The 17,066-nt window shown below is 41.9% G+C and overlaps 1 protein-coding gene across 1 annotated transcript; it reads right to left on the reverse strand.

The window, feature by feature from the left end:
- Positions 1-1,965: 1,965 nt before the first annotated feature.
- CAPSL (calcyphosine like) lies at positions 1,966-16,749 on the reverse strand. The gene is made up of 6 exons (XM_064641287.1): positions 16,668-16,749; positions 12,726-12,862; positions 11,740-11,917; positions 10,900-11,109; positions 6,922-7,062; positions 1,966-3,157 (listed from the first exon to the last, which is right to left on the reverse strand). The coding sequence occupies exons 2-5, from the start codon at positions 12,860-12,862 to the stop codon at positions 6,961-6,963; spliced, it is 627 nt and encodes a 208-aa protein (XP_064497357.1). The 5' UTR covers positions 16,668-16,749; the 3' UTR covers positions 1,966-3,157; positions 6,922-6,960.
- Between the last annotated feature and the right edge of the window lie 317 nt (positions 16,750-17,066).

Below are 17,066 nucleotides of genomic sequence, written 5' to 3' on the forward strand. Positions count from 1 at the left end.
ACTGCTTCAAACATGAAGCACCAACCAAGATCTACAATCTTGATGCTAGCACTAGATATGATGGTGTGCATTGCCACCTATCTCCCAAAATCTGCTGTGTGTGCGCTGTGCAGCCACAGGCTGGAAGGACAGCCTGCATCTCCACCTATCTCCTGCATCTGGTGGGTCTGTAGCCAGCATACAGCAGCCTGCAGATGAACACAGGCATTTCAGCTTCATTTTTGACTCTCCCCAATTGCAGACAGGGACAGTGAAGTGCTAAAGGATGGTTCTGAAGGGCACTTGCTGTTAGCCCTGATAATCCTTCATGTCTGCTTAAAATCCCTTTAACCTGCCATTAAGCCCTGAAAAGTGCTTCCTTTGAAACTCCAGTGTGTTTGCTCAATGTGTCATTATGGTTGCATGTCTCCCAGCAGAGATTTTCTTACCTAGCAGTTGATGCAATGCCTGTGTTTGTTCCATGAATTTGTACACATATAAATCAAATTACACTTCGTACAGGACAGATTCCAATTTGTTTTCGACAGCATCTGATTAAGAGTGAAAAATCATGTTACTCCTTCCCAGATTATTAATTTTTCTCCTGGAAACACTATGCCTATTCTGCAGTTACCAGTTTTTATTCAGACTGCTCCAAGAGCAACTCTGTTCCTACAGAAGTGAAAGGAAACTTTGCCACTGACTTTTAAGGAATCTGAAATCAGCCCTTGGAAACCTGGTTCTGTACAAATGTTGAAATGCCTTGTCTGTGAACAATGTTCTTATGCTGAGAAACTTACCCAGTGAGTGATGAAGTCCATGCACAGGCAGACCTGAGGAGCTGGGAACTGCTCTGAGAGCACCAGGGATACACCACCAGGATGAGGGGGTTTGAGCTCTCCTGGCTCATGTCCTTCAGATCCCCACACAAACCCTGTTAGTCAAGCTCAGAGTAGAGATCTTGTCCTGAAGCACTGGCTTTCCCCAGCACTTTCCCCAGCACTGGCTTTCCCCAGCCACCAAAGGCTCAGCTAAGACTCCCAGAGGCCAGTGACAAAGCTTCTGCTGGTTTTAAAAAAGAATAGTTGCTTTATGTACTACTCCTCCTTTCTGAAAATATATATTTGGGGGGGATTAAGTAAAATTGGAAGGTGTTAGTAATCAAAGACAAACTGGTTGCAGTTAGTCAGATTAAAACTTCAACTGCACTTGATTAAATATCAGCATGTCAGATCGCTGGGGGGTCTGAAGACATGAGATAGCAAGTCAAAAGGAAATGTTTTTTTCATTTTGTGATTCCCACAGTCCATCCACAATACTTTCTTTTTATTTGAAAGAAAAGACAGATAGCACAACAGCATGTTGTAAAATCAATTAATAAAAGAGAAATGAATGGATTCTACTGAAGCTGCCAAAACATGTACAGCTCCTATTTGATAGTAAGTTTGTTTTTTATGTATTTGGCACTTCAGCAGCATTGCTGCAAGTAAAGGCTCCTCTTATGATTGATGGCAATCATAAGGAGAATTTTTCTACCAGCTTCCAGTGTCAGCCAGTATGCAAGTTTCTGGAGGCTTACAGGTCAAAGAAAATAATTGAATTTGCACAGCCTTCCCTAAGGAATTTCAGGCAGCTATTGCTTATACTGAGATCATGATGCGACAAAACAAAACCAGGGTTTGCACAGGATCACTGCAGCAAGCACTCAGGACTTCAGTGTTTGAACTGTTAGCAACCCAGACCAAGTAAGAGTGAGACTTCATCAGAAAGGCTCTTTTGAAAGCCTGGTCTATAACCCTGTACTGCTTTTAGCTGGCTGCCAGCCTGAAATGGAGTAAATGCTGCCATGCACAAGCCAGTTACTCTTTGCTACAGCAGCAGCTTCTCAGTCTGGGAGAGCAGCAAATGACAAGAGAGAAGCAGAAAGTAGAAGAAAAACAGAACTAAAGCAGGGATAATTAGACAGCACACACACAGAGTGTTCTTTTTGTTTATTTTTTAACAGTTTTCTTTGTGCACCATTTCCCCATTGCACCATTATGCACCATTCCCATGTACACCATTTCAAATCACTCCAGCAGTTTAATTACCTAGGTAGCCTCATCTCCTCGGACGGTAAGATTGACGGAGAGATAGACAACAGGTTAGCAAAGGCATATAGTGCTTTTGGAAAACTCCATAAAAGAGTTTGGCAAAATAAACACTTGAAGAAAAGTCATCATGGCTAGGCTTTGTGAAGGAAGATTTGGGAAGGCTCTATCCACTTTTGTTACAAGCACGCTGGTGGCTAATAAGGCCAATACGAGATAGACATGTTGAAGAAAAGTACCAAGATCAGTGTTTACAGAGCCATCGTGCTGTTTACTCTCTTATACGGATCTGAATCATGGGTCATCTACTGCCACCACCTGCGACTCCTAGAATGCTTCCATCAATGCTGTCTCTGTACAATCCTAAACATCCACTGGTCAGATTATGTAACCAATACATCTGTTCTAGAACAAGCAGCAGTCACAAGTATTGAGGCCATGTTACTGAGAACGCAGCTGCGCTGGGCAGGGCACGTCTCAGGGATGAAGGACCACTGCCTCCCCAAGATCTTCCTTTATGGTGAACTTGCCACTGGCTGCTGCAAGAGAGGAGCCTCGAAGAGATGATACAAGGACTCCCTGAAACAACACCTCAGCCTTGGCCACATTGATCAACATAACTGGTCTACTCTGGCCTCCAACCAGGAGGTCTGGAGACACACCATCTATAATGCTGCTGATGCCTTTGAGAACACATGCAGGATCACTCTCGAGGTGAACAGACAATGCAGAAAGAATCGTGCCTTGCAGAATTTATCACCTAAGGAGTCCTTCTGCTGTGCCTTTTGCAACCAGACATGCTTGTCTCGTATTGGCCTTTTTAGCCACCAGCGCACTTGTAACAAACGTGGGTAGAGACCTTTTCCTAATCTTCGTTCATGAAGCCCAGCCATGATTTCCTCACTGTATGGGCAAAGGACAAAAGACAAACCAAGATAGCTTCATTGGTGTGACTACAAAGACAGGTTTCCAATCTTTATTCAGCATCAGAAAAAGAACTGAAAAGCAAAGATATCTCGAGAATTTTCATCTGGTGGACAAGTTACAAGCTCTATACTTCCCAGAAGTCACAGCTTGGTCATAAACCCCTGTAAATACAAAAAAGTAGCAAGCAACTTTCAGTATAGGTATGTACAGACAACAGTTACTAAGCCAGCAAATGTTCCAGAAACATAGAGAAAAAAATACTGTAACACATTTATCCCCTTTAAGAAAAATATTAGTAAAATGATCTCACAGTATAAAAATAAAGGAATCAAAACAGGGGAAGGCAAGTGGAAATCTATAAGCAGGCCCACAGGGGTTTGAAAAAAAGCATGCAGAGGAAAGATACCTGCATGTTTAGTTGTGAGTTAGGGAGAAAACAGGGCTTTAAAGAGCATTTTGCAGTTCTGGTCCATGTCTCCCCTTCTTGATTTGTTTCTCCCTTCAGCCTCCCAGCACTGGGAACTCAAATGTTCCCAGGAGAGAGATAAGCAGCTGCTGCATTCCTCAAGGAGCCAAGAGCTACAGGAGTCTGCAGTGCTACAGGTGAAAGGGCTATGTGACCCTCTTGGGACAGACTTCCCATTTATAACAGCCTGCCCAAGACTGTAGGAAAAATCCTTGCTTCCAATTTAAGAAAACGGCAAAAATACCTGCTGGACAAAGTCAAAATATGATTGATTATTGTAATTGTATCATTAAAGGAATTAAAGAAGTGGTCCCTCGGGTGCAAAACATAACCAAAGCTTTTGATGAAAAGCAAAATAAAGATGAGTCACCATCGGAATGGTTGAAAATACTGAAGAGAAATATACAACAATATTCAGGAATACAGCTAGACAGTCGAGCAGGACAAGAATTATTAAAAGTTTGTTTTGTAACTCATTCTTGGCCAGATATCAGGAAGAAATTAGAAAAGATAGAGGATTGGAACGGAAAAGGGTTGAACAAGTTGTTGAAAGAAGCTCAAAAGGTGCATGCCCGAAGAGATGAGGAAAGACAGAGAAATAAGATCGAAATAATGGTGGCTACCGTTAAAGAAATGAATAAACAAACACTAGAACAAGAAGATGACCACTGCCAGAAGTGTTACCAAAATGCGTACTATGAAAAAGGTGTCGTAACCACCTTTATGGCATATGAATACGTGAACAAAGCTTGTTACAATAAGAAAGAATTGGAAACCTGTGTAGTAGGTAACAGGCGCTATGGAGTGGCAAAGAATTTAGGGTCAGAAGGAGCACGATTAGGATCATACTGCCCCATGGGTGAGGCAGGAATTTGTTGGGACATCATCAGTGAGTCAGGAGTCCCTGACCTAATAATAGAAGAAATCATCACAGATACCAAACAAAAAAACATCTAAAGATCACCTTCTACTGTCACAGTTGAGTGATTTATATTCTGAACTAACAAGAGAGGAGAACAGAGATTTTGAACTCCCCACAGTGGGGAAGAATTTCTTTGTTCATCTAGCAGAGAAAATTGCTAAAGGGTTAAGAGTGAATCACTGTTTGGTTTGTGGGGGACCTTTAATGGCAGAAGAATGGCCCTGGAGAGGTTCTAGTCTAGATGCTCGAGAGATACTCAAGGGAACTTATACATTCTCTCATAATAAAGCAAATAGGCCAGAAGGGTGGATATTAAGCTCCACAGTGATAGGAAGGGATTGTATACGGAGAACAGGAACCATTTTGTACATCCAGTTGGGGAAACCCCGTGCAAACGAACTCTAAAGACTAACTTCACTCACAGTGAGTATTTTCCACAAGCCCCAACTGACTATTGGTCAAGAAAAAGAAGCCCAGCTGTGAGTGGGATGTAAACCAGAAACTCTACCAATGTAACAAAACCAAAATAAACCCTTTTTCTGAAATAAAAGAAATATCAAAATTTTGGGACAACGTTGATAACATGTCCAAAAACTTTTGGAAGGCATCCAATGGGCTCTTTTGCATTTGTGGAAAAAGAGCATACACAATCTTACCAGAAAATTGGAAAGGCTGCTGTGCCATAGGAATAATTTTACCTGGATTTTTCCTACTACCCTTAGAAAGCGGGGACAAATTAGGAGTCCTGTTATACGACTCCCTTAACCGAGAAAAAAGACAAACTAAAGAGAAAATACCTTATATCAAGATTAAGGGATACTCAATAGGAGGAACCCAAAAATGAGGAGAGGAGGAGTGGCCTCCTGAGAGAATTATTGATTATTATGGACCAGCTACACAGGCACAGGATGAGACATGGGGTTATCGTACACCTATTTATATGCTCAATCGAATCATACGGCTACAAACTGTAGTTGCAATAGTCATATATCAGACTGCAAGGGGATTAGAATTAATAACCGAACAACAGTGTCAAAGCAGAGAAGCCATATGCCAAAACAGATTAGCCCTAGACTATCTTTTAGCAGAAGAAGGAGAAGTCCGTGGGCAAATTAACACCTCAAACTGCTGTTTACAAATTTATGATAATTATGAAGCCGTAATGGAAATAGCCTCCAACATCCAGAAAATAGTCCATGTACCAGTCCAAAAATGGAATTTCATAGTAGATGGAGGGTGGTGGACTAACTTATTCAGAGGGGCATGGTGGAAGCAAGTGGGGTTTTTCTCATTATATGCTGTCTCTGGATTATTGTTTCTACCCTGTCTAATCTCATGTTTTATGAGATTAATTTCTAGTGTTGTCCAAGGAATGCAATTAACTGCCATGCCAGTGGATCCAAAGACCACTACAATCAGAGGCCTGGGAATCCAAAAAATCATGATCTTGCAGCTGGCCCCCAAGCAAACTAAAGACATGGAAAAGGTGCAGAAAGCATTACTTGAGTGGGAACTTACCAAACAAACAGAAAGAATGGATGAAGCACAAGACGTATTACCGAGTGGGAACAGACTCGAAAGCCCCAGAGACAGTTGACATAAAAGACATAATAAAACCATGAATAAAGAGAAAAAGGGGGGATTATGAGAAATAAATAATCTGGTTTTACTATAAGCAAAATGAATTTAGTGGAAAACAGAAGGGGGTGGGATTTTCTTTTCTTTCATTTAATTCCAAGGTTTTTTTAGGCGTATCATGAAAGCTGTAAGGTGGAAGGTCCTGTCTGGGCCTGACGCCAGGGAAACTTTGTGGCCGGGAATAGGGAAAAGTATAAAAATAAAAATGTACTCACGGCCATGTGGACAGCCTTTGTGTGCAGAGAGACCCCCCCTGTACAATGTACGGGGAGGGTATGTCACAAATCAATCAAGAGGGAGGGTAACACCCCCTCCTGAGTCCGAAAAATTACCTTTTAAGGTAAAATACCTGACACCTGTAACAGCTTCTCTAACCAAGAGAATACAAAAAGGCCCGTTTTTCAAATGGTGGTGTGCTTTCCAGGCCCATGTGACTTAGGATTGCACCCAGCACTACAATAAAGAACTTCTTGCTGTAATTTTCCTTGTCCAGCAGGTATTTTTGCCGTTTTCTTAAACTGGAAGGAAGGATTTTTCCTGCAAGACCACCACACTTCCAGAATATTTTCGTTTTCTCCTCTTGTCAAAGAGAGCTGTATCTAACACTGGAGGAGGGGATATATTCAGGAGCCTCAGGGACCTACTGCAGATGTCTGAAAAGAAAGGAGCAGCTCATCTGAGAAAAGACATGCCAGGATGTAGGGAGAAAAGGGACAGATGTGCGGGGTGGCTGGATGCCAGATCTGCTCTCTGATTATTCTCCAATCCCCTGAAGCTGAGCCTACTGAAGCATCTGGGAATTAATTCTGCAGATTGACTGTAATTGGCATAGTTACTGAAAACTGTTGTTATGGAACATGAGAGTGTTGTTGTGCATACACTTAATCAAAGAAACCTACTGAAGGTGGAAGTCAAGTTTTGCTTCTTTAACCATATTATCAGAGTTTCCAAGCAGTCTTCATCATGACGATAAAGTAGATATCCGAATCAATTGAAGCGCTGACTCCTGCATAGTAGTTCATGAATTCTTCTGTTGTGACCTGAGACAGAGAGATTTAAAATAGGAAAACAAATATTTTCTTTTAATGCTATAAGTCAAAAGCACACATGGAGGTGTTTCTTTAGGAAACAGAACATCTGCTATTTCGTATTGTTGCTAACAAAAAGGAATCAAACAGGAGGCAAAAAAGACACAGAAAAATTGCTTAAGTTCACTTCTTTCCTAGACACAAGCTCTTGTCCTACAGAACACTTGGATGGACATGAAACATGTGAAGTTCACTAACATTACCAGGAACTAAAGTTAAAATCACTGTTGCCTAAGAAGACAGATGTTTTGAAGTACTTTTTTCCAGGGACGATATGATCTGATACTTTGCGTTACTATTAATAAAGGTGGATGGGGTTTCTGACACAATCCAGAGACAACTCAGAACTTTATATCTACCCATAGAGAGAAAATATCATTGCTCTAAACAAGTCTTACTTAATGAAGTAATTACTTTTTCAAATACCTAAGGGTTTTGAATATCTTTCACAGGTATTGTGAGGTGGAATCATTTTAAAATGACCATTACAAAAAATAAGGATAAAATTAGCAGATGAACAGTGCATGTCTCTCTTGATGTCTTAACTCTTGAACCATGTAGGTCATTCTTTGAATCAACAACACATAGAAAAATAAAAACAATTAAAAAGGCATTACATTATTAAAGAGGGTACAAAGGAGGGCCATGAGGATGGTGAATGGCCTTGAGGGGAAGTCTTGTGAGGAGCAGCTGAGGTCACTCAGTTTGTTCTCAGCCTGTAGAAGAGGAATCTGAGGAGAAATCTCATGGCAGTCTACAACATCCTCACGAAGGTAAGCAGAGTGGCAGGTCCTGATCTCTTCACTCTGTGGTGACCAGTGACAGGACTTGAGGAAATGCCCTGAAGCTGAGTCAGGGAGGTTTGGGCTGGATATCAAGAAAAGCTTCTTCACCCAGAGGGTGGTTGGGCACTGGAACAGGCTCCCCAGGGAAGTGGTCACAGCACAAGCCTGACAGAATTCAAGAAGTGTTTGGACAACACTCTCAGGCACATGGTGGGATTCTTGAGCTGTCATGCACAGAGCCAGGAGTTGGACTCAATGATCCTGATGGATCCCTTCCAACTCAGCATATTCTATGAATCTAAGATATTTACTCTGATTGCATTGTGTGCTTGAGAGCTAAGTAAAACATGACAATAGGGAGAAGTGATCACTGTGACTGTCCTACCATCATGAACTGATTACAAAGCCTTGCTGACCCTGCCTATTTCAGAGGGACCCCATGAGATCACAGTGAAGAGGACCTTTTTAGCAATTGCTTTACCTTGAGGCATTTCTGTTAAAAACATTTTAGGTATTCAGTATCATTAGTGTCTTCTGATTCAGGCACAGGAAAGCCACAGTTAGTTCTCAGAAGAAACAGCAATCAGGTGAACTAACATCAGGATTGCTGAACAAGAGGTGGGTGCTCAGCAAAACAAGGCACTGAACACATCAAGGATAACTTTGGAGATTCATTTAATGTGTTCCTGGATGACCTCAGCACAAAAAGTGGGAAACTTTTGTTTGAGATTTGTTAGATATCACCACTGTTGTAGAGAAGGAAGGGGACAGCTGGCCCAAAACTAGTAGCTCCAAGGATGACACAACAGCATAAGGGATGAAATTCAGCTCTATTAAGTGCAAAGTCGTGCCAAAGGAAAATAAAATCCATTACCTCTCTACAAATGAGAGCCTGGGTGTTGGAAGCAGAGCAAGTGAAGGATTTGGGTATAGTAGCCAGCCACTAGACAGGTAGAAGTCATCAGTGTAATGCAGGCATGAACACATAGATGCAGCCTCAAGAGTGGAAAGTGTTAAAGATGTTCCACAAAGCACTGATAAAACCTTACCCAGTTTGGTATTATTAACTGTTCAGACTGAGAACATTACCATGTGAACCATGGAGATCCAGCATTAAGGTCAGTCAAAAGGAGTTTACAGGCACAGAACAAGGGGAAACAGAGCAGGCTTGTGTCATGGTTTGAGAGCTCCAAAATCCAATTCTCTAGTCCAAGCCCCCTCCCACATCTAAACCCAATGTAAGATTTTTTTTCCAGACACTACACAAGACTCAAAATGGGGGAAAGGGAATATATATTACAATGACTGTACAAAATAAATACTACAATACATTATATACAATCTTAGCTATCTCTACCATGACATAAAAGTATTTACAACGGATCAAATCTCTTCTCCCTTCCAAATAAAAGTCCAGGAGGGAAGAAGGAAAAGATCCCATTCCACTCTCAGAGCAGCAATGTCTCTAAGGCAGCAGGTTCTCTGTCTCTCTCTTCCATGCAGCAGCTGTAGCTGGATCTCTGCCAGTACACACGAGGGGGTATCCAAGCCCCCCAGCCCGTCGTCTTCAAGCAAGGGTCTTCTCTTCCGTGGGCTGAGTTCACCCGGACAAAGGTCGCATCACCACGTCATACCACGAAGCACGAGGGTCTTTGTGATGGTCCGTATCTTCAGGGGATTCAAGTCCCCTTTGCAGAGCTCTGTGCTCTGTCTCAAGCAGCGGGGGGGCCAAGGTCACCCCCTCCGCATTCCTTCTGAGCTTTACAGCTCCTTTCTGCAGTACTGTAGCACTTCAAGACTCTTTCAAGTGAGAGTCCATCATCCTCCTCCTTTCTCAGAGGTCTCAGAGGGGTATGGGGTTTTATTTCAGTTCTTATCCCAACTTCCTCTTTCTCTCTGTAGAGCCTAATTCTCTCTCTGCTGCTGGCTCTCTCTCGGCTCTCCTTCCAGGAGTTCTCTCTGTGTTGCTGCATGCCTGTCATTGTTGCTTGGTCTTATCTCTTCTGGCTCTCTGCCGCTGTTTCTTTGGTCAGTGCAGTTCTGCCGCTGCTGATGCTGCTGCTGCTCACAGTGAAGGAACATCCCCCAGCTCTTAGCTACAGATACCTAGCCCAGTCTTACACTGTTCCAAGTCTCTGTAGCCCCCCTGCCGGGGGCTGGGGGGGCTCAGAGGCCCAAAGGGGCTCCGAGCCCCTTCCTCGTGGCTTTCACAACATGGCTACCTCTTCAACAACAACTACAACCACCTTCTCTTCTGTTCTGCTTGTGATATGTTTATATTTTGCAAAAGCACTCATTGAGTAAAACCTCAAAACTTCAAGGGTCACCACTCCCTGGGGTTTTACCATTTTGTAACTTCAGGGGGGGAAAACTGTTTCCCCCCAACACAGCTTGTCTCAGAGATGGTTGCAAAGCAGATGCACAAGAAGTCCATCCCAAAATTGCCCAGGCTTTGCACCTGCACCAGAGAGCTTAGGCAGAGGGCAGGAAGAGCTTGCAGTTCTGCCCCGGCTCATGGGTCCTCAGGGCACACAGCTGGTGGCAGCACCCCCAACTCCATCCTCCCTCCAACTCTCTGTAGATAAATCTATCTGTATTATGGATAGATTTCTGAGTCAAATGTCTGAGTAATCACGCTGGAGAAGAACTAACTGTAAAGTATTTAACATATTAAGGAATGGTTTTGAACTGAGTTCTAGTATTTGTTCTCCTAAGAAGTGAAAAATCCTCCAATTCATGCTTTAGCATGAAGGTTACAAGCTTTAGCATGAAGGTTACAAGCCTGGTAATGTAATCTCTTGTACCTCCTGCAGAGCCCCTTTGCCTCAGATTGTGCAAGCAAACTGTACCAGCAGTGCTATGCACACGCTATGCATCTACTTTATTTTTCCATATAAATGTGATGCAAATGCGTGGTACTGCAATCACTCGTACATTTAATAACATAAGTCAAGTGTTGAGTCAGATGGTGATTTCATGGCTTGACATTAGGTGTTTTACTTACCTTCCCATCTTTGTCATAGGGTGAATCAAAATTATCCAGAAAGGCTCTAAAAACTTGTTCTTCTGTCCAGTCTCCATTTAAATATTTGGGATGGTGTTTTGGATTGTATACCTCTCGTAAGTCTTCGATTGTTATGACACCATCTCCGGTCTTATCTAATTTTTGAAATGCTTGCATTATTATTTCTTTCCTTGCATTCGACATGGGAGGCTGTAAGGAAATATTAACAGAATCTTTTTATTTCTGCCAACTACTTGCCAAATTCAAGTACCTGCTGTTGTTAGCAGTAAAACTATTTCAAGGTGCATGGCTGACAGTCTACACTGTCCATGAGCTAGAAAGGACAATATATCACCATAAAAAAGCAATGTAATTGAGACTATACAGTGCCAACCAGTGCAATAGTAAATGGACAATAAGAGAGAAAATACTACATAGAACACTTTCCTGTTCCACCCATTTTATACATTTCTAACAAGAAATTACTAATTACTCTAAACACTGATATTTTCTATCTTAATTGTTTAGACTTCATCAGAGCAAAGAGACTCCAACCAAAATCAGCCATGGCATGGTGGACTAAAGAGAGTCTCCCCTGGATTAGTTCCTGTTATAAAGAGATGCATCATAAAATGATGCACAAAGAAGTGAGATTAATGAGCTGAACGACATAGGTACTCAGATTACAACATAGGAATTTAGGTAACTTAATCAAGGCTGCAATTCTTCGAAAAAAATCACAACCATTTATTTGCAAATATTCTATTCCATCTTGTTCTGTTCTGTTCTGCTGTAATTTTCTCCATTTAATGCAGTATTAACAAAAATTTCCAGACTTACTCTCAGTGTAACAAGAAATTCATCGAAGTCAATTGTTCCATTGCCATTTTTATCAAATATATGGAAAAGCTTTTGTGCTTCTTCCTTGTCAAGTGTGATCGCGTACACATTTAATCCCCTTATAAATTCTTCGAAATCAAGGGTTCTGCTATTCTCGACATCCATCATTCGAAATACTCTGCAGGAAACATGACATTTGAGGACAATGCACAGGAAAACATGGAGAATGCTGCAGTGGTTTAACACAGTGCTGGAGCACAGGGTCACTTTACTGAGGTAACATTGTTCAGTCTTCTGATGGGGGGGCGGGGGGAAAGGAATAAAACCCCCAACCAACAAAACCCTCCACAGTTATAGGCAGCAGAGATAACTGGTTTCTATTGGGTGCCTGATTATGACACATCTGAAGATAAATGAGGGGAAGGCTGCCATGGTCCTCCTGTTTATTACAGCCCTCTGCCTTTGGCAAGTTGGGCATTTAGATGAAGTTCCAGTTGGTCACCACCTGGATCCCTTTGTGGTTTAGAGGGCCTGTGAGGGGTTTCAAGGTGTGATGCAGCTCCCCTTTCCCAGGACTGAGGTGCAAAAGGAGTCTAGGTGCCTCCCACAAACTACACAGACCATTACACACAAGGAAATCAGATCTGAAAGAAAAGAAGCATAAAATCCCCTGTACTGAGATACTTAAATTAATTTTCAAAAACACCAAAGAGAGATATGTGTCTTAAGCTTCCCTTCTCTCCCTGGCAGCAGTTGTTCTGGGTCTCACAGGAGCATCTTCCCATGAGAGATTCACACCGCTCATCCCTTCAACGGGCAAGCAGGCCAGTCCTGTGGCCCAGAACACATGAGCCCCGAGGACAGGCTGTAAGTTGTGGCGTTTGCATTGGAACCAGGAAACTCAAATTTTGGTCCCTGTTAAGCCTGTGAGCCTCTTGCAGCTAAAACTATTAGGCTGAATAATGGATTTGACTTCTTAGACTCACTTTCCAAGTCCTTTGATGCCAGCAGATCCCCTCGCTAAACACAACAATCGCAGCTTTTCGACTGGGTCAGTAGCTCCCAACAGGCTTCTTTTAGCCTGTATTACCATGTCTCGGTCATGTCTTGCTGTGCCCGACATCTGAAAGACAAAAGCAGTCTTGTGACATGGATTCACATTCAGGCATAGTGCTGAAACCTGCCTTAGAATATGGAGCATCCCAAGTCCCTCACCTGCAAGGTCTGGTGGCAATTCTTTCATGACAACTCATTTTGACTCTCTATTTCCTTGCCCTTATATCCTTCTATCAGAAAGGAAATTGCCAGTATAGGTCATGAACCATGAAAGGAAAGCTCAGTCAACCATCCTGTGATTAGATAGGAATGCTTGGGTAAGAATTTTCTGCCTAAAATGTGAAAATACAGTGAAAACCAGTGGATGAAGCCAGGAGAGTGAGGTTGCCTCCACATTCCCTGCATTCCTGCCAAGCCTCTCCTCCACCTGGAGAGGTTTGCAATTAGCATTTGACCACGGGAATACAAAAATTATCCTGGGTGAGGACCTTTGCCTTAGATTTGCTTTTGTTCCACTAAGTCCCTAATTCTCCAGAGCAGAGCTTTCTCCCATGGCATGTCTGAGCAACAGCAATCACCTGCAGATGACACCTCCTGCTTTTTTAACACAACTGCAGAATAAATTAGTACCTTAAACTTGCACAGCATTTAGAACCTCGGGGCTTCAGACTCTGCCAAGTCACACAAGCCTTCCAGCTTCCCTCAGAGGAATAAAGGGAGAAAACCAGCCTGTGAAATCTGCAGCGCTGCAATAGCACCACCAAGAGGAGCATGCCCGGGCTGGCAGAGGGTCACCCCATCTCCCACAGGCACTATTTTTGCCTAGTGCTAAAAAAACCCAGGGCTGTCCATGCCCATAACCAATATTTCAGGACCACACGAAATCCTGGCCCCTGGGCACATGCTCAGGGCCAAGACTGCCACTTGCTGAGGCAGTGCTGCGATGAGAGGATGAAGATGGGCAGCCCTGTGAGGCATTAGTGCACATGGCACTTCCAATCCCATTGTCATTGCATGTACAGAAGTGTGAATTGAAATAGTCAGAGAAAACTTATGAGAAACATGGAATCAAACTGTTTCATCTTAACTACTCTGCTGCTGTCTGCAGAGCATTGGCTATGACTGCTGGTCATGTCACATATGCTGAATTTTATAACCCTTCAGGTGACTCCAGTTGAGCTTGGAAAAACAGAAAAATAAAATGGTTTTGTACACCCCAGTTGGTTTCAGTAATAGATGATTGTACAAGTCTAGAGAGGTAGAATAGAGACCATTTTGGCCTTTGGTTTAGACAGAACAAGCAAAGTTCTTCTGGGAACTCATTAACCAGTGACCAGAAAGACCTTACAGCTGCATGAGATCAGCAGCCAAAAATGTTTTCTGTAAACAATGACCTGTCCTTAAGGGGAAATTTTTAGCTGGAAAGAATATAAAATACAGTGAGGTTACATAAACACCGTGCAAACTATATCTCCATTATATAATTATCCACTATAGCTTATATATAATATATAACAACTATACTTCAATACACAGAGTGCATAATGCATGCATAGCACTGTGCAGTATGCCTCCTCCACACTATGTTATGTATTTATATGTATTTATATGAGGACATAATTTGTCTCCACTGCACGCTGCAAAAATCTACACAAACACACACCATGAAAAAAGTGTAACATTTCATTGCCTCAGGTTCAGCAGAACCATTTCCAGCATACTGCAAACAATCATTGCAGCAAGATTCATGAATTGAGACTAGGGAGGGACAATCTGATTTGATATCTATTATGATCTCCTGTGCCACAATAAAAGGCACTGAAACTGGCCAATCCTCTGTTATCTCTGCAGTAAGCAAAAAGTTTGCTTCTACATCTACAAGCATTTCTGGCTGAGAACTCACCATCTCCAGGCCAAGTTGCTCTAGTATTGAACCATTTTCCTTTTAAAAGGTGTTTTTTGTTTCTAGTGAATTTCCCCCATCATTAGCTGCTGCTTTACTTTTTTTTACAAGGCTAAAGAGTTACCTATTAAAAATTTGTCCAGATGCAAGGTCCCTTTTAAATCCATTTTGGCTAAATAATTAGGCAAAGCTCAGGTTTCCTGATACAAAACGAATTTCCAGATGTCAGATAATTCTGCAATTATGCTTGAACTATTCAAATTTTTTTTGCAGTGCTCCTTCTGAAGTGGGTCAGAGCACTCCAATAATATCACTAATGCCATAGGTAGAGGTATTCCCACTTCCCTTCCCCCGCGTATCATGGTTAGAAACACTAATAATAAATATTTCTGCTGCTCTTTGCAAATCTGCATTCTCTATAATGTTCAGTAACAAAATCACCACCAACAAATACACACTATATAAACCATATACAAACTATACCAACAAATGCTATACAAAACTCAGCAATTAAAGTCTGTTTGCAAAGTAATTGCACTTACACTTTACCTTAAAGCACCTTAAACATGACCTGGTTTTCTGTGTCACACAGCGGTATCTGTTTGAGAAGCCTTTCTACACATCCAGTAAATACAGAAAACCAGTTAAATACAAACCCTGCACACACAAGCCTGGTCCACAGAAACACTTTTGCCACTTTCCTGTTTCTGTTGGCTGCTGGTTTAAGCGAGAGATAAACCCTTCTTAGGCCATATTGAAAAAAACAGATTCCAGATCAGTGCAAGGAAGGAGGAATCACATGCTCTTTCCTCTCATTTTGCTTTTGCCCCTTTTTGGATAATGTGAAGTAATTAAAGATGCAATCAGAGTTTGTTGAATATAACAATTCTCTGTGCACCGTACAAATGTGTTACATATTAAACCCATTAATAAAATAAGAACAGCTCATAACCATAATTGTGCATGGTTTTAATTCTTATATCTTACCCAAGATTATCAGACATCTCCCTCAGTAAAATTAACCAGCAGTGTTTATTTTAATTTTGAATGCTAGAGAGTTTTGTTTTGCTTAACAGCCTGGGCTATGAGCAATTACAATAGCACACATCGTCAGCATTGTTTGTTTCTATGGGCAGTGTTGTGTTGTGCATGCTAAACAGAAATTATTGCATGTATTCTGAACAAATGCAAACCCTTAAATTTTGGGTTGAGTTTTTCCAGCAAAACCTTGGGCCATTCAGCAACCAGGTCCTTTTACATTCCTCTGTGCCAGAGGATTAAACCTGGAAAGAGTCAGATTCAATCTAAGCTCTGCATCATTTGTTTAAATGTTATCCCTCAGCTGAGACCAAAAGCCTCCTATGAAATCCTGGAAAACGCTGCAGCATGACAGACAGAGTCCACATACTTGCCTCTGGATTACCCAAACCTCCAGAAAGCCCCCATCCTGGCCAAAGACACTAGTAGCACACCACCTACCCCAATGTACAAGCTCTTAGGATCTGAGACTAGATTAAGTGGCCTAAACCAATTGCACATATTTGGTTTACTCCTTATAATTCCATTAAATTATTAAGAGCATGAAAACTACAGGAGTATTTGACAACTGTCTAAACACCTCTTTAAAAATCTGGCTTACCACCCCCATTTGAGCTACCCTGTAGCAGCTTCCCGTCTCTCACTTCATCATCCCCAACCTTCTGGCAGGTTAACATTACTGCTCTTGCTATTTTGCAGATAGATAGATAGATAGATAGATAGCACATATATATGAATATTCAATGATATATTAAAATATATAATTTTAATAAAATATAAAATTCACAATATTAAGATATATTCTACTATAAAATTAAATATAATAATACATAATTTTAATATATATAGCTATATATATTTTAGAAACCTGCTTTTTGTTGATTGGAGAAACTTATTGCAAGGTAACAAACAGGAGAAAAAAATCCTCTACCTGCAATGTTATCCTGAAAACGAGGTTTTCACCAAGGACTGTGGAGGTGTTCAGAGCACCGAGATGGTGTAGTGCCCCACCTGCTTCTCTGTGGCCTCTCTGCAAAGCTTACTTATAGATCTCGTTCTACTTGTTTACACACCCGCCTGCCTTGCCCCCCCCCTTTTTGGGAGGCCTGGAGTTTACCAGGTAATCTCCAAGGTGACACTGGAGGCTGCAGTGGCCCAATCTGCAATTATACTACTTCCCTGTACGATTGCTGTGGGCCTTTGAGACTCATTTTGGTTTATCTCTTTTAAAAATAATGCTCCACTTCTCATCTCTGCCCATGTAGGGGCAGACGGGGATGTGGGAGAGTAGGAAACACCTCGTGCCACCCCTGCACTGAGATAGGAGGCC

Source organism: Pseudopipra pipra, chromosome Z (genome assembly GCF_036250125.1).
Source record: "Pseudopipra pipra isolate bDixPip1 chromosome Z, bDixPip1.hap1, whole genome shotgun sequence".
NCBI classification, from domain to species: domain Eukaryota; kingdom Metazoa; phylum Chordata; class Aves; order Passeriformes; family Pipridae; genus Pseudopipra; species Pseudopipra pipra.

Excerpts from the sequence above, each read along its gene's own strand:
- CAPSL (XM_064641287.1), bottom strand. The coding sequence starts at position 12,862 with ATGTCGGGCACAGCAAGACATGACCGAGACATGGTAATACAGGCTAAA. Across the intron at positions 11,918-12,725 it reads GGCATCAAAGGACTTGGAAA|AGTATTTCGAATGATGGATG; the intron begins GTGAGTCTAAGA and ends TGTTTCCTGCAG. Across the intron at positions 11,110-11,739 it reads AATTTCTTGTTACACTGAGA|CCTCCCATGTCGAATGCAAG; the intron begins GTAAGTCTGGAA and ends ATTTCCTTACAG.